General features: G+C 41.9%; 1 protein-coding gene across 1 annotated transcript in view; it reads left to right on the forward strand.

The window, feature by feature from the left end:
- znrf2b (zinc and ring finger 2b) overlaps positions 1-12100 on the forward strand; it is a 59570-nt gene extending 47470 nt beyond the window's left edge. The window contains exons 3-5 of the mRNA XM_079276007.1: positions 10542-10647; positions 10874-10946; positions 11027-12100. Coding sequence (XP_079132133.1) covers positions 10542-10647; positions 10874-10931 — 164 coding nt within the window. The 3' untranslated portion in view covers positions 10932-10946; positions 11027-12100. The remainder of the gene's footprint in view (positions 1-10541; positions 10648-10873; positions 10947-11026) is intronic.
- Positions 12101-20766: the final 8666 nt, after the last annotated feature.

A 20766-nucleotide genomic window follows, 5' to 3' on the forward strand; every position in this document is an offset into this window, starting at 1 on the left:
AGAGGGACCAATAGTGTGCACATCCTGACAAAAATACTCTGACAAAAGACACAAACGTAACTGTTGAGCACAAAGGAGGTCTGCACACTGTTAAGAAATATGGTTTATTTCTCATAAAGATTCCACAATCCCGGACTTGGCCATTGTTCATGAAGCAATAGTGTGAACTAAAAGTGTGCAGACCTCTTTTGTGCCCTCCAGCGTGTCTCTTGATGTACTATATATACATGTGTCCTGATGAGACTGAGTCCTTCAAACTGTCTTTAAATAGGGGGCATGTGGTGTAAAGATGAGGGTCAACAAACAACACAGTCCATGTGAACTTGTTGAGCGGTGTGGATGTGCGTGTGTCCCCACATCATGGTCACTTAGCCCAGTGATCACAGCTGCTCCGTGGTGTTTGTGGCCATTCTAATAAGATAATCACCCGCTCAGGCCTTCCTGCTGACTGCCTGCACACACGCACATGCACACATTGGCTCACATGACCCTGAAGGACTGTAATCAGCATGTTCATGTTCCTCTCAGTTGTTTGCTTTTAGGCATGCAAAGACTGCCCTCCACTATAACACACACACACACTCTTCAGCTTGTGCAATACATCAACAGTCTAGTCTTTTTTTGCATGCTATTGAGTGATGTTTTTTCTTGTCTAATTTGACATGTTTTTTACGTCAAGTATCACAAGTACATTGTGAAAAGACAGAACAGATTATTTTTGCCACCAAAGACCTCTTACAATCTGTCACTGACATCATTTGTTAATGATTGACACAGCCAATCAGAATGCTACTGCCGGAAACCTGCACAGCAGAAACAGCAAAGATCCAGGTGAAACTTCCCCACACCTCAGTCAATAGGACTTGTGGTTTGGCCTTGTAGTGCTCTTTATTTACACCTAAATATATCCAGCACTGGTTCATGACCCAGACACACACAAACAGCAGCTGTCACATGGACACAACATCACAGCCCCCTGTATGCATGTTTCCAGAGAGCCGCATTCTGCAGCATGACATTTTTCACGACCCTGTTTCAGATTTACAACCTGCTGTGGAACAGACTGATGACACTGCCAGAGCCCAGTTGTTCATTCTAGTAAACACCATAGACAGGAAACTACAGCTCAGCGATCAGCCCGCTGCAGTAAAAGCTCTTTGCTGATCCCCTGCTGGGGTCATTACTAGGGTTGGGTATCGTTTGGGTTTTTTCCGATACCGGTGCCTAAACGGTGCCTGAACCGATACTTTTTTCTTCAAATTGAACAATATATTAACTGTTAAAGTATACTATAAATATAAATAAATTAGTGCTGGGCAACGATTAAAATATTTAATCGCGATTAATCGCATGGATTTTTTTGGCAATTTTTTTGGCATTGTTATGGCAAAGTTCAATAATGAATTCAAAAGGAGTGTATTGCGCAGTTTTATTTTAAACGTACTGCTATATGACCAAAAGGGCAATAACATTTGGTTCACGAGATGCAGGTAGCATGTTTCATACTTAATGTGAATATAATTCATACTTTGTTGGCATCTTATTCTGAAAACCGGATTGTTCGTCTGAAGAAACCGGATGTTGTCTCAGGTTAATGTTTCCACTAACTTTCACAGTCCTTCGCTCGCTCCCGATCGGTGCCGTTTAAATGCGTTTACCGTGAATTTCAGCATATAGGTGCACTAACATGTAAGTGTCTGCTGAGTTGACCACGGAGATCTGAGTGTCTGCTGACTTTACCGCAGCGATGTCCAGTAGTCTCCAGGGAGAGCAGCGGAAGTCGCCTTTTCTCTACGGCAACCCTGAAGGGACATCACATCTCCAATACAAAACGATAAACATGAATGAATGAATTTTATTGATATAGCGCTTTTCACAGACAGTAGTATCACAAAGGGCTTAACAGAGCAGACATTTAAAAGCATAAAAAACACAATGTGACCCTAGGGTCAATAAATTATCTACACAGAGAAAATTTAAAAATAAAATAAAAATGGAAAACATATTTTAAGAGCAGGTCTAGGACATGGGTTTACTTTTACACAAACGCCAGCCTAAACAGGTGGGTTTTGAGCTGGATTTTAAAGGTATCCACAGTATCTGCGAGGCGCAGAGTTGCAGGCAGAGCATTCCAGAGCCTCGGGGCCACTGCCTCAAAGGCTCGGTCACCACGGGTCTTAAATCGTGTGCGTGGGACTGACAGAAGACCTAGAGCATTTGACCTGAGAGTGCGGGCGGGTGAATAGGGGCGAAGTAGATCAGCTACATAAGTCGGAGCCTGACCGTGAAGTGCTCTGTAAGTGATGGTGAGAATTTTAAAGTGTATCCGAGATGCTACAGGAAGCCAGTGGAGAGATCGGAGTACGGGGGTGATGTGAGACCGTCGATTTGTCCTGGTGAGTAATCTGGCGGCAGCATTTTGGATGACCTGCAGACGGTTAAGAGCAGATACACTGAGTGATGTGAAAAGTGAGTTGCAGTAGTCAATGCGTGAAGAGATAAATGTGTGTATGATCATCTCTAATTCAGGTGTTGATACTACAGATCTCAGTTTACTGATATTTCTTAGATGGAAGAAACATGACCTGGACAGCTGCTTAACATCAGGGTCAAACGACATGGATCGATCAAAGAAAATCCCAAGATTGCGCAGGTTGCAATGGGCAGCAGAGGAGAGTGGACTAATAATCTGCCTGATCATGGGGACAAACTCCTCTGGAGCAATAACTAGGACCTCCGTCTTAGAGTCGTTGAGTTGCAAGCAGTTTTCTGCATGAAACATGAGTCTGACGATAGGATGTTTGCTGGCTTTTATCTCACTGTTCTTGTCATCCTCTTGTTGTTATGTATATGTATTGTCTCTTGTCTTTCAATAAAAAAAAAAAATAAATTATAATAAATTTAAAAAATGCGTTAACGCGCGATAAAATAATTATCGGCGTTAATTAATGAATGCGTTAATGCGAAATGAACGCGTTAACTTGCCCAGCACTAAAATAAATACAAAACACTTGGCTTCAAACTACAGCTTCAAACTTTTTAACTTCAAACTATGAACAATATATTAACTGTTAACAGTTTACAGTATACTTAAATTAAAATAAATACAAAACACACACACACTCTGTACACACACTACAGCTTCAAACTTCAGCAATTATTTTGCAGAAATATGAGCATATTTGCCTTCTCTTGCAAAATAAGACCTCTCCTGACTTCTTTTACTTTATTGAACCAGTTGGTGGCGCTAATGCGCCAATTCGTCATTTGCCAACCGCCACTACACCTCAAAGAAGAAGAAAGTTTTGCGTGTCTGTGTTGTTGTGCTTATGAGCGGCAGCGCTAAGTACCCGGATGTCGTTGGAGGAAGTCAGTAGTCTGCCAGCCTTATGACAGATCTCGTTCTCGTTTTTTGTTTTTTTCAATAAATCATGGCCGAAGCTTCGTCAGAATGATGGAGGGGTTTGTTTCTAAGCGCCCACGGCTCGTCCGGTTGTAATAATATTATGAGTGAGGAGCGGAGGACCGATGCTATTGTTAGCATCGGCCCTAGGACGAGCTAACCTAGGACGGAGTCATCAGAGTGTAAAAAAAAGTATTTCAATCGTCTCAGGCACTGAAAGGAAGCACCTAAATCTGCATTGCATTTCGGTCCGGTAGATACCGGACGTATAGGAACCGGTACCATACCAGCACCGGTTTTCGGTACCCAACCCTGGTCATTACAGAGGTCAAAGAGATATTTTAAACTGTTGTCTGTAGTCTAGCTATTGATCAGGGTTGCCAAATTTTTTTTTTTAAATATATCTTCCAGCTGAATACAGAGACAATATTTAATGGTCCATGAAACTAGAAGGTTTGGCATCTTAGATGGGCAGAATGAGTAGGATTTTCAGAATAAACAATTTGTAGACTCATACAAAAATAATACTTCTCAATCATCACATCTGACAGAAGTTTGTGGTGGTGTCTGGATCTGCAGAGACCCTGCCCTCTGACTCTGACCTATCTTCTGATTTTGCAATGTGTGGGACATTTCTTTGCATCAATGAAGTACAAAGCGACCAGCTGTCAGATCGTAAGCATGCGTCCAAGAGGAAGCTACGAAAATGGCGGACAAAATAGAATGCTAAAATAGTTTGGGGAAACGCCAAGTGGACAAAGCTTGTTCCAAAACGAGAGTGAAGACACTCAGCGTATGGCTACAAAGAAGCCCACATTAATGTCATATTTGGAGCATAGAACCACCTAAACCTCTGTGACTACCAGAAGTTGGTTGCACAATCAGTGTCAATGTGAATAGAAATACGTGAGATACAGATGATATATTGAATTGCTTTGAGAGTGAGATGGAAGGATTAACAGTCAGTCAGGAAGCAATTAGCCTAGCTTAGCATAAAGACTGAAACAGATGGCATAACCTAAAAACACAGTCTTTATGCTCAGCTAACTCCTGGGCATCAAACACATATTTAAAGATGATGCCCCATTCATTCCAGTGAAAGTTGCTCACTGGTCACACAGGCTGAACAGGTTGATCACATGTGCGTCACAGCCTCTCTCTGGCCAAGCCAGCTGACCTCCTGCTGACTCACTGCACGCATGAACGACATAAACAATATTATTGACATGAAAAAATAACATACTCTAGAGTTAAATTTGATTGGGCTCAGCCAGCTGTTCCTTTTGCAATAATTGTAAATTAGAAAAAGTAATTTTGTGCTGGTCTTACTGCATGTGAACCCACAGACAAGCGTCCTATCTCACCGTATCCTCCAGTGTGTGTGTAGCTACTGTGACGGCCCGGCCTCTAACAGCAGTCGTGGCTGATTACCTGATGCAGAGCACCAGGGCCCCGTTCCTCGCACGTGGTTCAACCAAGTCGATCAAATGTCCTATTAGCCAGCCTAAATTAACCTGATGATTGATGTCAGGCTATCTCGGTTTCTCAAAGGCTGATCCGCGCTCAAACACTCTCGTTAATTCGAACCAGACTATCAGGATCAGGATAATTGCGTGTGCCCGTCCTACTTCAAAAGGGGGAAGCGTCGATCACCGAAACCATGATTTTCTAACAGTACAATGGCAAATAAACTCAAAGAAAGAGCCTCATTTTACTCCGCTGACGAGCAGGAGATGATCATGAACGCATATGAGGAATTCAAGACCATAATCACGGCAAAGTCTAACACCGCTGCGAGGGCTAGACAAGAAGCATGGCAAAATATCGCAGACAAGTTAAATGCGTAAGTGTTGGGGAAATGTATAGGCTCATTTTAAGTGCCTCATCACCCCAATCAATCAGATTATATGTCTTTAAATGTGCCTGCTGTAGGGCTGCACGATTATGGCCAAAATCATAATCGCGATTATTTTGATCAATATTGCGATCACGATTATTTCACGATTATGCATTCATTTTAGGGGCGGCGTCTTTTTGTTGCACTTTCACATTTGGATGGGCAGGAGCACTGCTTCCACTTCCATTGTTGTGCTGCATTCGGGCTAGTGTGCGGCTCTTTGCATCGGACTGGTCCTGATCACGGTGCATCTCGTGGAGGGAAAATATAGATACGATTTTACTTTATTAAGCGCCAAATAAACTTTACGAACAGCACGGCATGCAGCTTTCCCGATGTTCTCCGCATCGCCGACACTGTACTAAAATGTACCACTCGCAAAACGGCGCAAGGCTGCATCCAGTCTGTGAGACAGTCAATGCTCGGCTGCGGCGTGTGGTGTTCGCAATGTATGTGTTTTGTATTTACGAGGCGGACGCACATGTAACGTTGTTTACTTTATTCGGCCATGGATAGCTCTTATCTCAGTACTCCGCATGCGCGCTACAGTTACTATGAAAGGACAGTGTTCACTGAGGTCCAAAAGCATTTGTACTCATTTCAACCATGTAACGTAATGTGATCAATACACCACATTATTCCCCCTTTTAACTGAGAACAACAACAAGCATTCTTAACTGAATAACAGTTTCCTGATACTTTTAACAACAACATATGGCCTAAGTTAAACACAATATTTTACATCATCCGACATTCCCTTATGTATGAGGTATGTGTTTTTAGGTTGTCTGTCTGAGTATAAGCTCAAGGATACAGTCCGCTGTAGGGGTATACAGTCTTATGGCATATATCGCTTTGGCGGTTTAGTCAATCGGTTTGAGTGCCTCAGAGCCACTGGTTCGGGCTCCAGAAGCTCGGGTGTCTGCATGTTAGCGTCGACAACTTCCTGAGAACTGCTGCAGTCTTCACCATCACCCAGTTCAGCCTGTGATTCAGTGACATCAATATCAGGTTGAGCAATGGCTCGAGCTCGCAGCTGGTCTCCATGACGTCTGTGTACTCTGGGTGACTTCAAATTGTTTTCATTAAATATTACAGTTACTTACGCAGGAGCAAAGTCTTCGACTCAATCTGGCTGAAGGACTTTTTCCCATTTATCCATTTCCAGTGTATTCTCTTCCCAACATCATCGTTGAACATAATAAGCAGCTGAGCTGATTAAAAAAATAAATGAGTGACTTACAATTTAGCCAATCAGCGCCCTAAAAAGACTTCCGGGAGGGCCATTATCATCTGGCCCACGGCTGCGAGTGCCTGTGTCTCTCGCCAGGGCTCGTGTCTAGTTCTCATCTCGCGTGTTCTCGTGTTCAGACAGCAGACTCGCGGGAAAGGGAAGCAGTACATGCGAAGCTTCTGTACTAGCTGTACACCAGACAGGTTTGGCTAGCTGGATGACGCCATGCTAATAATTTATTTAGCTTTTTTAAACAACGGGGACAGATCCAGCATGGACAGTTAGGGAGTGAGGGATGAGGAGGTAAGGAAACATGAGAACACCAGGACACACATGAGAACTCTGTCAAGCTACATATTAGGCAAAGTGAACATCTTTTATTCTACATAGCTGTCCTCAGTCTCATCTGCTTAACTTGGTCATGGAGGCATCAACATGTAATAGAGATGTTAAATTAACAGTGAAAACTCATCATAGCTTAATTTAAAATCAGTATTCATAATTACATTATTATTATTATTACAGTATTCATGTTTACTTCTCCTGATCTTTACCTCCCATAGGGGCATCTCAATAAATGAACATGTTATATTATATTATATTATATGTGTATAAGTGTTATTTACTGTGTTTTTTCTTGTTGGAATAAATGTTAAATATTTAACTGCAAAGTAGTAATGCGTGTTTGATACTTTCATTTTTTTGCATTAAATCATACTGGGATGTTTGCTGAAATTGATAGGATGGCCCTACCTAGAACATGTTCCACCAGCCGCCACTGGTAGGCTGCCTGTTACCTGCCTGCAGTATTTGAATGGGGGGGAAAAGGCGCGTTCGATGTGCGGATACGCCCGGTGGCCGCAGCGAGTCCGCTGTTTGACGGTGCGCAATCCGGGGGCGACCTGAGGGCGGATCCGCCCGGAGTCGACTTATGAACTCACAATATACACAAGAACCTGTGAAAACAAGAAGAAAACTATTAGCTCAACTTTCAGCTCAACAACCCAGTTCCAGTAACATTAACTCCACTGCAAAACGTTACCCAGCCTCTGCTAATAACCAACTAATGACCTCTTGCCTTGAGAAGCTAGCAAAGTTACTGCTATAAATGCAATAAATAACTCCTGTGCAACCTAACCAAACACCATTTTTAAAAGCTAACGTAACGTTATCGTCAGCTAGCTTAAAACACAGCACATGCTAAAGTGCTAACACTCAGCTAGCGTTAACGTTTAGCTTACTAGAAATAAATGCTCCCAGAATGATATCTAACATTACAGTCAATATGGTGAGAGTACACACTCACCATTCCACTTGGTGTAAAGTTGTTTCCGAGATCCCGCAGCTCCGTCAAAACCAGGTTACATTTCACGGTCGGACGCAGGAGGAGCGGACTCCTTTGGACTAGTCACTGCACTGCACACGGCACTAATGCTTTATCGAGTGAAATTCAAACGGCCCCTCCCCCCCGCCCTTACAGAAACGTAACCTCTGCTAAACATGATCATTGCACTCAATATTTCAGCTGATTAGTGCAAACAATTAAATAGATTTAGTAACGACACAGTTGTTTAGTTTTACAAAACATGAAAGTATAAGTAATGACTACTCAAAAGTTGAATTTGAAATAAATTTGGGTTTACAGTGCATGTACGAGGAACGGGGCCCTGGTCCTGGAGCATAAAAGCCCTGCTCCAGTGTTGCTCTGCCCTGGTCTTTCTCCGGCGTACGTGGAGTGATCTCTGCCAGTGGCTGCCCGTTATATTTTGGTTTTGGTCTTTGGTTTCGCTGACAACACCCCACACTTCATCTCACACGCATCCACGTTCACATTACTGATGTTACTGACTGACACACTTCACAAAGGTAATTACTTCTTTATTTAGTTAAAATAAATACTTTACTTTATCACCATCCCTTGTGTCTCGTCCATATTTGTCATGGCCTAGGAGCTGGGTTATGACACTAGTGAGAACAATAATGGCCAGCAACGAAAGAGAACAGTAATAAGAAAGCGAGTATCTGCAGCATACATCAGTATTCTCAATCTGTCTATCTGACTGTATGAGTGAATGAATGAACCGGCACAGGTCATTAAAGATGTTTCCCCCTCAGCCGAGCTGAGCTGTGCTGCAGCCCATAATAACTAGCTTTCTGGGCCTATGTGGGTTAATCCACTGTTACATAAGGACAGTTCTAATGACTGTGTGTTTTGCTGCAGGTGACGGGTTTAATGGTGCATACTCTGACTTTCACTTTAGACCCGGACCAATGCTATGCATAGCAGGAAAAGATGAGAACTGCTGAGGGTTAACACACACACACACAGAAGGGATACAGAGGTTTAGTTTTCCAGGTGGCCATTCAGCCCAGATTGAGTGCAGTAACACAGACAGGAAAATATTTCAAAGTGAGCCAACACATCAATGCTGCCTTCAGGGATATTTTGGTAATAACAGAATTACAACTTGGGTATGCATGAAAGATATGAAGGTAGTAGTGGAGACACTTACAACAGTACACCTGCATTCTTATGTATACTGTGTGTAGTATTACTAAGGAAGTACTATAAGTCGTTGTGACATTCAACACAAGCATGTTACTTTAAAACTACATCTTAGTATTATTATTGTTATTGTGTTTTTTTGTATAATTATATATAGTTTATACTATATCATAGTAATCTTTTTATTTGTATTATATAGTCACAGTACTGTAGTATTACTGTATAATGTGTCTATAATTAACGTATCCTCATATGACTGAATGATATCTTGTGAAAAGTTCTTATTTTTCGTACACTTTCCTACAAATGGCCAGCAACACGAGCATCAGTGCGCCTGTGGAAGCCGCTGCAGGGTTTGAGCAACTAAACTTGGGTAGGTTTAGGAGAAGATGGTGGTTTGGGTTACAATCCGTACTGAAGTGGTGTTGCTGAAGTATGGAAGTTGACTTTTGGTTTCACTTGGGACATGACCAGTCTCCCTGGTGAAAGTCCACTCGCCTCTCTGTGGGGATTTTCTCTTTGTAATACATCACCTGACTCTTCATAGTTATAGTTAGAACAGCCTGGTATGCTGCACATAGATTATTCATAACACTATAAAGTTATGCATGTGTATATATATACTTTTTGTATATGCAATACAAACTTATCTTATTCTATACATATATATATTATCTATACGTATATTGTAACTATTATACACATCATGGCTGGTTGCAGAGGTGGAATTCTGGGTTGATTTTGCACCTATGAGTGTCAACAACAGATTGGCATGAATATTGCTGTGTATATTCATCGTCACCAGAGGAACACATGAGCTTCCTCTAACACCGACCACAGGTGAACTTTGCACACAAGATATCGTAATCTAGTGGGAGGGTTGCAATGAATTCCTGCGTACAATAAACTGTTTTCATTTGAATTACCGTCTACAGGAAAATATAATATTTTAAAGGTTCCATATACGGGATTCAGAGCATTAATATAGCAGCAAACAACTATTTTCTTTCCTTTTTTGTGGTTTATATATAATATATATATTATATATATATTTATATATAATACTTTTTTTTTCTTCACATAAATCAATTCAAAGTAAAAAGCACAAAGATCCCTAAAATGTTGGTTAAGAAATAAAACATGGTGATAAAAACTTTACTAGTCTCGTACAAAAATAACTTTCCTTACAATAACAGTAATAATAATTCAGTAGAACAGTGCCTGTTAAACGGTATACCTCTCCAGAAAAATTGAATAACCAGAAGCACAAAAAAAACTTAAGGTAAACGAAGACAAATGTTCACATGTTTATGTGTATTTTATTGAATAAGGGATGATGCTCATTAATTATCATAATATGCCAGATTTAGCTGTGCAGGCAAATTTTCATCTGCCGTCCTGGCTGGTTGATGGTTTTACAACTTAAACATACAGAAACATGTATCATATATATCATGCTTTGCTGCAGTTTCTTTGTGTGTAACCTACTTTCATATTACAGAGGACGTCCTGACCAAGGATGCAGGAGAATGTGCAATATGCCTGGAGGAGCTGGTGCAGGGAGACACCATCGCCCGCCTGCCCTGCCTCTGTATCTACCATAAAGGGTAAGAAGGTTTCTTTCTCTTGCTTTACTTTTTCTCTCCAACGCAGCTCACTACCAAAACATTGTCAGGGAACGATGAAGGAAAAACACTTGATTTGGTGATCTGGTGACATCTAGTGGTGAAGGGTGGTCACCACTAGATGTCACCAGATCCAACATGTTGGAGTTTTTATGAGAACTACTGTACAATTATCTGTCCTTGTGTTTCACTCTTCTTCCTTACTTAGCTGCATTGATGAGTGGTTTGAAGTGAACAGATCGTGTCCAGAGCATCCATCAGATTAAAGCTGATTTGCACTGGTAAAGTATCCCCAACAACCCATTGTTTTTGTCCTGATTTAACCTGTTTTTAATATTCTCTCTTGGTTGTTTGGTGCCAGGTATTCCACAATGTGAGGGATCTACAAAAGAGAGTGTGGATCCAGGGAGACTGCTGGACACTGTGATCTGTTTAACCCCCCACCCCCACCTATGATGTAGTGCTACTGTGTGCCAAATCTCATTTAAGCAATCTTCAGGGATACAGATGTTTGTGTTTATGTTTAAGTTGCACATCTATGCTCAGTCTCCTTCTGGACGAATTGGTCTCCACCTCACGTCCTCTCTGGCCCTGACACTCAGAGCTACACAGGACATCACGGCAGGCGGGGCTCCTCCTCCTGAGCGGCCAGTGGACAGCAGGTGTCAGCTGATTGTACCTCCGGACGCTGGAGGCGGTGGACAAGGTCCTGGAAGTCGGGGGCTGTCGCTCCCTTCTTCCTTCAGCGTCAGGGTTTACCAGTGCCTTGTTGTTCGGATACCCAGCCTCAGCGAGGCAGGACAGAGGAGGACCGGCCTGTCAGCAGAGAGGGCTGGACGGACTCGCAGGAGCGTCTCGCCACAACTGCTAGTCCAGCAGGAACGAGCCAGAGACGGGAGAGCAGCTCGGACATTTTCAGAACCGAAGCTGCTGCTGAAAAAATGGTGCCAATCAACTGTGAATATTGTCAAACACACACACACTTTATCATCAGTGCTTTTTTAATCACACACCATGGAGTAGAGTCTTCAGGTACCAAAACCTGACCCCAATCCTGGAAAGGACCCCTGACTTACTGACCTGAGCCAAAACTAGAGTCCTGCTGCCAACATGACAAACACATTTTAGCTCAGAAACATTATCTTGTGTGAACTAGACCCTTCTCATGTCATAACATGATATGTTTCTTGTTAATGACATATAGGAATGTGAGGAAGATTCTGGTTATACTACGTATCATGTTACGAGGACAAACTGTTCTTGTTTTAAAGAGATTTGTTGATTTTGTGTTGTAACAATACGATTTTTGATAAAACAAGATGTTGTTATGACATGAAAAGTTTGTTCTTAAAACAATGTGTAGTGACTAACATGAAAAATATCATTTTATAACATGAATAGGATCTCATAAGAAACATTTTAACATCAACGAGAAAGTGCCATTTTTTATTTTTACTTTTTATTTTGTCCAATTTGCTATGTTGGTTTTTTGCTTCCATGGAAATATGAGATTCTCTTTTTTTTCATGAAGTCTGTGATGTAGTCTATAATGTAGGCTGTGTATTAATTATAACATTTGGTCATACCTCCGTTGATACAAATATGATGAAACTCAGAGGAAAAAAATGTGTTCTGAAGTTCACATTTATCATATCTATCATATCAGTGTCTGATCTAGAGTTACAATAAACCAAACACTGTTATAGAAGTCGAACACAGAGAAAATGGAGTTAAAATAGATGAATAAAACACAAGATATACTTCTTTTTTTCTTTTTTTAAATTTAAATAATAAATTGAAACCTAAAGATAGTTTATGGAGTATCTGATCCTATTTTAAATCCCAATTTTTCCATTTGTTTTTTCAGTTGTATTAGTGTTTCCCTCTGGAGTGTTTTTGTCCCCGTCTAGTTTCTCTCGTGCACGTGCATGAGGTCACACGGACAAGGGTGACGCCATACACAGTGCTGTCAATGGGTACTTCTCAAGTTTCTTAATTGTCGTTTCCTTGCTCCTCGCATGGTTTCCTCCATGCATCCCTGGAAGGACTAAGACACAAGGAAAGGACCCAAGTGGGGGATGCAATTACAGTATTTCTCAATTGCTAAAACACTAAAACCCATTGGCTGAACAAAGTTCTCAGTTGCCTGAACTCATTTAGCTAATTGTGCAGTCTGTTGTCAATACCTTAAACTGTGTCACATGGTAAAACACAATTTGCAGATCTCACTTCGACTTTTCAGCAAAACTCTAAACACATTCTCAGTCTCAAAACACATTCTGCACTGTAATGCACATGTCATCCATACTGGTAAACACAAGTGGCAACAATCAAATACAAATAGAGAACACATGTCATTGATTAAACACAATCACTCAAAATGGATTTCACTTGTATCAAATGATGTGACACAACCAATATAAGCCAGTTCAGAGAGCAAACAGGTGGTTGAAGGTGGGAAGTCTGAGAATGGATAGAAGAAACAATGTGAGAGGACAAGGACAAGTGCGTATGCGAGGTGGGCGAGGAAGAGGAGGAGGGCAAGAAAGAGGAAGAGGAGGACGAATAGGAAGAGGAAGACAAAGAGTGGAAATATCTGATGAAATTCGAGCAACAGTCATAGACCATGTTATAGTCCACGGACTGACAATGAGGGAAGCAGGACTTAGACTGCACCCCAATTTGAGCCGATTTTCTGTGTCCACCACAGTAAGGACATTCAGAGAAGAGAACAGGTACAGTATGCTACTGTATTTTTGTAATTGCAAATTGACTGTACTCCACTATATGCAGCTGTTTCAATAGACATTTGTAAAGTTCATCACTGTATGTATTGTACTGCATGAATATTTTTTGTAACTGCACATCTACTTTTTGTAGAACTGCAAGGCTGCCACATGCAGGTGGAAGGAGAGCTATATTCACTCAGGAGCAAGAGACCGTTAGAGTGGGCATGCTCCTTCAAGATCATTTAATACGACTCAGAGAAATCCAGGAACGAGTGATACAAGACAACACACACTTCCAGGGAATCGACAGTGTAAAATAAACACATTGTATGGCCTTGAACATGGTGCTTTCTATTTGTTACAGTAACAGTACTGACTGCTCAATAGATTTTGACTGGTTGCAGGTTCATATCAACAAAGAACAAGAATTACAGTATCACAGAGACAAAGGACACGTTTGTGAGATGCAGGGTACAGTACTGTACAAATAGGGGTACAAGGAGGAGGAAGAACAAAAGAAATTGCAAAGAGCAAAGCACAGTAGTCATTTCTGATCAATTTTGAGCGACTGTAATAGAACATGTTTTCGTTCATATGAAATTTTGTTTTGAGATTAAAAATCGACTTCTCCCTGAGAACTATATGTTTTGAACAATGTGTTTTCTATTTATTGGTGTATTGTTTACTGACTGCTTGATGGTGTATGTTATTTTGATCACTTTGTTTATGATTTGAGAGCAGTGTTTGATTTTGAGCACAGGTAAAACTGTTTTGAGGCGAAAGTTTCATTTTGCAAGAGGATTCAGAGGTTTTGTAAATAGTGCTTGAAGATGAGGTTTTGTGTTTACAGTTTTGAGAGAATGGGTGACCGTTTCAAGAAATGTGTCTTAGCAATCGAGAAAAACTGTAAGAGACTTGAGAAGTACCCAATGATGTCACTATTCTACAGGTGGCAGTAATGTGCCGAGAAATGCTGCAATGCACCAGCAGAGGCAGTACACGTGAATGGTTTCATCAAAGGAGAATATTGTCCTTACATCTGTTCAAGCTCAAACACAACTTTGGTGAATGTCAACATAACTTTAATTTGTATGCTACAAAACCCAACAGGGCACCTTTTAGTGTCATCCCACGTTTCCTTGTAATCTGCTCTGCGTCTTCTATTTCTATGATGGTGTTTGATGAGTTCTAACTTTGCATATGTGACACTGCTTGCTTTGGTCTGTGACAGTCACTGAGCCTGCATACTGAGGAGCACATCAGCTGAAATGTTTGTGATTGTTAAATGTCTGCATCTAATTAATACGGATAAAGCAAATGTGAACTTCAAACACTCTTTTTGACGTGTTATTGACAGATGACAGTAGAGAGCGCAGTGACTTGGGTGAGCACATTCATAGCAACATTCAAATGTTGGTCCCCAAGTGACCTTTTGTTTCACTAAAACTCTGTTGAGAACAGGATGTGGTTGAGGTCAAGCCAGCTGGTGATAGGTTGACTGAACTACAGCAGACGGGTGGAACCGTGGCAGCGTCCTGCATTCATACAGACACAGCACCAAGTAGAGTGGTCCAGGATCTGAGGGGCACTGGAATGACTGACCTGACACTGATCCAGTCTGTTGGTTGGGGTTTCATGGGTTTAGGATTGCATCAGGACCTCCACCACGGAGGAGCTGTAGAGGCAGCACACTTTGGGAATCCCTGCTGTAGAGCATACAGACTTTGATCCAGTGCAAACATGTCAAAGTTGATCTCACTGACGAGCTCATCATCCACCAGAGAATATGAACTCCTCAGTGAAATCACTTGAGTGTGGGTTCCAAAGCTCAGTTTCCTCCTCTTCTTTCCATTACACAGAGCCCAGTGCTCGACCCGACACCATGAACACTCTTTTATCTTTTGTACTGGAAAAGCAAATGAGCTGCTTTTAGAAGCAATCTGTGTAGACATGGTGAATGTTTCATTGAGAGGGTCCGGTTTGGAATTGCCTAAATAGCACGAAAAGCATTTATGTTTTCTACGAGACAAGTTTTAATTTCTTCACACACTCTCAACACAAGGTACACGTGTGATAGCAAGTTCTATAACATTACTGTCAAAAAACAAAAGGTAAGGAGAGAACACTATTTAGCTCACACTGACTAAATGGATCACCAGAATGTTTTTTTCTTGCCTCTCAGGGCATCCATACACAAAATATACTAAAGTAAAAAGTAAATCTTGAGAAACTTCATGGAATTGAAATACTAAATTACTGGCGTATTGCTTTTTAGGCACCCCCATTATTTATATGATAATACTTACTAATACTGTTTGATTTCATGTTGTGTCATTCTCTGGTTATGAAGCCATGAGGGATCAGTTTGTGGGTCACTGGAGGAAGAACTGAGTGAGCTTTGGGATCCTCACTCATCATGTTGTGTTTGTAAAGCTGACAGTCTTGTAACTCGCTGTCCCTCCGCTCAGAGGGACACACAGTCATGGAGTTGTCCTCTGCAGTGTGTGGATGAGGGAATGTTCTTCTGTTTGTAGCAATATTCTGAACATTTGGCTCATACTCAACCTTTGTCTCTTTAATCTGACTTCTGCAATCAATCATCGATCATTTACATGACTGATTAATCAAAGGTTTGACAATGACTAGTGACGTCTTTCTCTGTTCTTCATTTATTGTTTGTGAACCTACTCTCTCGCAAAGCTCAAAACCAGAGAAGTACTTCTCAAACTGGTGATGTCATCAAGCTGCTCCGCAACAAATTTGTGTTTTCTTTCCTAGTATATTCCATCCTAGTGAAATGTCCCCATATACTCAAAACATATCTGTGGGTGCTCTGTGTCATCTAGAACATCTTTCCTAATTCATTATCTATGGAGCACTACCACACTATACTTGATGACATCACACATTTGAGTTTTGGGATTTGGGAAAGAGATGTTCATGTATGTAATATTTGTGGACTGCCATAGACCATCGGGATAACATGGATGGATTTTGAAAATGGGCATTTCCCTTTAAAGGAAACCATAACCAGGGGGTGGAGTGTCAGAGAAGCTCACATTTGGTGCTATAAGAACACAGGACATTAAAATTCCTCGTCCACTTACTCGCTGTCCAAAGCTTTCAGCCATGGCCTCAACAATGGACAACTGATGGACAACTCAACAATCTCCATGACGAACTGTTGCCTGCATCTGAAGGGGATACCACCATATCAGCAGAGCAATAACATAATGCACAGCAGACTATAGAGCAGATTACATTTTTTTGTTAAAATATTGTGCTTTATTGTGAGCTATTCAAGTTTTTGGGTTTATAAGTTAATTTAAAATGAATAAATGTTTTATTGATATGAACCGGTGCCACATGCACATTAAAGGAGGTTTCACAAGTGAGGACAGAAGAGTAAACTGACTAAAATGACTGCACGTGTGCTGACTAAGCAATAATAACATTAAATGGGAGAAGTTAATCGACAGGAGAATGAATATTTATAGAGAATAGAGAATGCCTTACTGTATCCTTTTATAGTTTTATATTTTGAATTGTCATCAGCCGCCTGAATTTTGTTTTCTCCTGTAAAAGATAAAGACATTTACACCTTAAATTGGTGCATACCAATGTACCTTACCTTAATCTGTTCAAGCCATAGTACACAGTACTGTGTCAAAAAACACATATACCACTCATTCGTTATATTTCATCCGTTCAGGTGCATAACCATCCAGTAGGATTAACTAGCACAGCAACACTGAAATGATCCCTCACCGCCATGCCATCAGCAGTGACAACTGATCCTCCCTAACCCTCTATGGCACGACTTTATTTTGGGGGGTAAAAAATATTTCACCCCATTTTTGGGGAGCTTGGGAGTCCCTAATAATATATCAATCATAAAATGTGTGAACATGATCAGGCAGTCAGGCTCATTTGAGACACAATTAGGAGGTCAGGGGTCAGTCAGCAGAGTAACGTGTGTGTGTGTGTGTGTGTGCTGTTGCTCGCACACATTCACCAATGTACGAATTAACGTAAATTAAGAAAAAAAAAGGCCTAACGCTAAAAACTAATATTTAGGTAATAAATCAAAAAAACAGAAAAGGGAACAAGACAAGGGGCCTTTCTCAATACCAAGTACGGACTTGTGTACTTTGGAGTCTGTTCTTAAGAGCATAAAAGGCTGGAAATGTACCTTGAACCATAAAGGTGTGTAAGCATCAGATTCTAATGAAAACATCATGAAACAGTGGAATTAACAGCCCTGAGCCATTTCTTTGAAGAACATCTTTGAAAATATGTTTACTTTCACAAAATCCACTTTTGGCCTCTTCCCAGGCTGAAACGTCTTTTAAGAGCATAAAAGGCTGAGCATGTACCTTAAACCAGTACATATGTGTAACATCAGGATCGAATGACAACATCATGAAACTGTGAAATCTACTGTCCTGAGCCACTTTTTTGAAGAAAATCGTTGAAAATATGCTTACTTTCACAAAATCCACTTTTGGCCTCTTCCCAGGCTGAAACGTCTTTTAAGAGCATAAAAGGGTGGGAATGTACCTTAAACCAGTAAAGGTGTGTAAGCTATTATGTTGAGTATGTTAAGAAGCAGGGTTGGATGTTGAGCTGGGTGAGTGCATACTTCAGTCGAGAGACTGTCCACTCTGAAATGCGGGATGTACGGGGCCATCGGAGCGTTGGCGTGGGGGAGAAGGGTCGCTGTGGTTTTGGCCGTTGCTCGAGTGGCTGGATCTCGAGGGGGTGGAAGAGTGGCGTTGTGGAGGGACGATATCCCTCGGGGATCTCCTTCTGGGGTTGTTGGAAGGCAAAGGGCCGACAACTTCGGAATTGTCCGAGGATAGAGTTAGCTGTGACTAAAAGTGAAACTGGTGGGGGGGAATAAGTCAGAGAATGCTGGAAGTGTCTGCTGGCAGAGCTGTGGAAATGAGGTGTGTTTAAGATGGGATGGTAACGCTAGTGGGGGTAGGGGTGGAGGAAGGGGGGTGGCATAGGCAGGAAGATACAACTGTTGCATTCCTGACAAGAAAACCAAAGGGAGCAGCTCGGGTAGCCGGTAGAGGTGGGAGGAGTGAGCCGAAGTTGGCCGGGATGGGTCGAACATGGAAGGTAGAAGTAACAGAACATGAAAGGATGCCAGGATGGGGGGGGTGGATGTGCCTGGGTTAATCGTGAAGTTAGGGGGAAAAAACATAGCGAGGAGATGTCTCTGTCCATCTTTCAGTTTTAGCAATGAAAACGTTGGCCTCATGTGCTTTAGGTTCAAACCAACAAAGCTGGTCGTTCATAAATTCCTCCTCAGTAAGGAACTGTTTCAGAGCATAGTTTTTCTCTTCAAAGTCTCTGAGTAACCCTTCATAGTCAACTCTTAGTTTTCGTTTTATAGTGCTAACATCAGGATCCTCCTCCCGTCGTCGTTCTAGTCCCCTGATTTTGCTCGTTAGCTGAGCTAGCTTACTCCGTCTTTGCTGTAATAGCTTATACCTTGTTTCATCGACAGCCTTCTCTGTCATTTTCACTTGCCTTTTCCCAATGACAAACTCTTCTTCTTCCATGATAGCGTTTCAATCAGGTTCCTTTTGCTTCACAGTAATACTGTTAATTAGTGGTGTCACGGATCGATCCGTGATCCGTTCGGATCAGCCCTCACGGTTCGGATCACTTGTGAACCGCGGATCAATCGAGTATTTTTTTCCTTTTTTTTTTTTACAGTGTAATCATCATAGTGTGTAATAAAGTTCTACTGCTGCTGTTCCTTTTCAAGTAACAAGTCCCTGAATATCAATGCAGAGCGTCAGTGAACAGATATAAAGCAGTAGTGTGTTCACGTGAACGGAGCAGCTTAGAAGCATTTCAGAAGCCGCGGCGTCATTTAAGTCGCAAGTTTGGGAACATTTTGTCTTCCCTGTAACGTATAATGACGGATGAGGGTGGTGGACAAAGCGTTACGGTATGTAGGCGTTATTTAAAGAGAGACACACGACAACGGCAAAACATCGGCATGTCCACACATATGAAGAGACACCATCCCGTCTGTCAGCGACGGGGACACTCCGGTGTAGAAAACAAAGGATTTCTAAATCTGGTTAAAATGCTTGAGCCACGCTACAAAATCCACTCACGCACCCACTTCAGTGTGAAGCTGTTCCAGACCTCTATGAGAAGGAAAAGACTGTAGAGACTGCTTTCACCACGGCGGAGTGATTCTTAGTCCGGTGCTGCAGACACGCCCCCTCTGTGAGAGTCACACAGACACACACACCTGGGGCAGGTGCTGTAGACACGCCCCCTCTGTGAGAGTCACACACACACACACCTGGTTCAGGTGCTGTAGACACGCCCCCTCTGTGAGAGTCACACAGACACACACACCTGGGGCAGGTGCTGTAGACACGCCCCCTCTGTGAGAGTCACACACACACACACCTGGTTCAGGTGCTGTAGACACGCCCCCTCTGTGAGAGTCACACAGACACACACACCTGGGGCAGGTGCTGTAGACACGCCCCCTCTGTGAGAGTCACACACACACACACCTGGTTCAGGTGCTGTAGACACGCCCCCTCTGTGAGAGTCACACACACACACACCTGGGGCAGGTGCTGTAGACACGCCCCCTCTGTGAGAGTCACACACACACACCTGGGGCAGGTGCTGACAGAAGCATCAGAGTGAAGCTAGACAGGCCCAATAATATTCCAGTCACCACAGAAAGGTCGACCCTCTCCCCAGACAATGGAGATATTCTCATCTTTTTGAAAATAATGTCACAGTAATGGTAAACATTGTTGTGTATTTGAATGACCTGACAGGAAGTAAACACAGACCCAAGTTGTTGCTGAGCAGTTCAGTTCAGTGTAAACAGTGGAAGCTGGCTCACTGGCTGTTTCTTTCTTTCAGTGTTGATGAAAGGACGAGGATATCAGAATTGAGTATTCTTGAATGTTTCATTTTTATTTATTTATTTAATTTTGTTTCAAATTGGACCTATTCAATATTTTTGTTTTCATGTAAGCCCAAAGTTCTTTGCTTTAAGTGTTCTTGAAGTTCTTTAATAAATGGAAAGCAAAGTTATGTTTGTCTCCTCCCCTTTTCTTTGTTGATCTGAAAAATGATCCGAACCGTGACTCCTGAACCGTGATCCGAACCGAACCATGAGGTTTGTGATCCGTGACACCCTTACTGTTAATGCACCTTATCCACGTGAGCTTGATTGACAGCTACCGGTGTAACACTCCATGATCATCAGTACGAAGCAAGCTAGCTTATTAGCACATGCTTACCGGAGTCTGTCCAAAACTGTAGCCTGGCACCTCGCGTCGTAATTTCCTCTTGTCATCCTTTCTTTTCCGTG

Source organism: Melanostigma gelatinosum (assembly GCF_949748355.1).
Source record: "Melanostigma gelatinosum genome assembly, chromosome: 9".
Classification (NCBI taxonomy): domain Eukaryota; kingdom Metazoa; phylum Chordata; class Actinopteri; order Perciformes; family Zoarcidae; genus Melanostigma; species Melanostigma gelatinosum.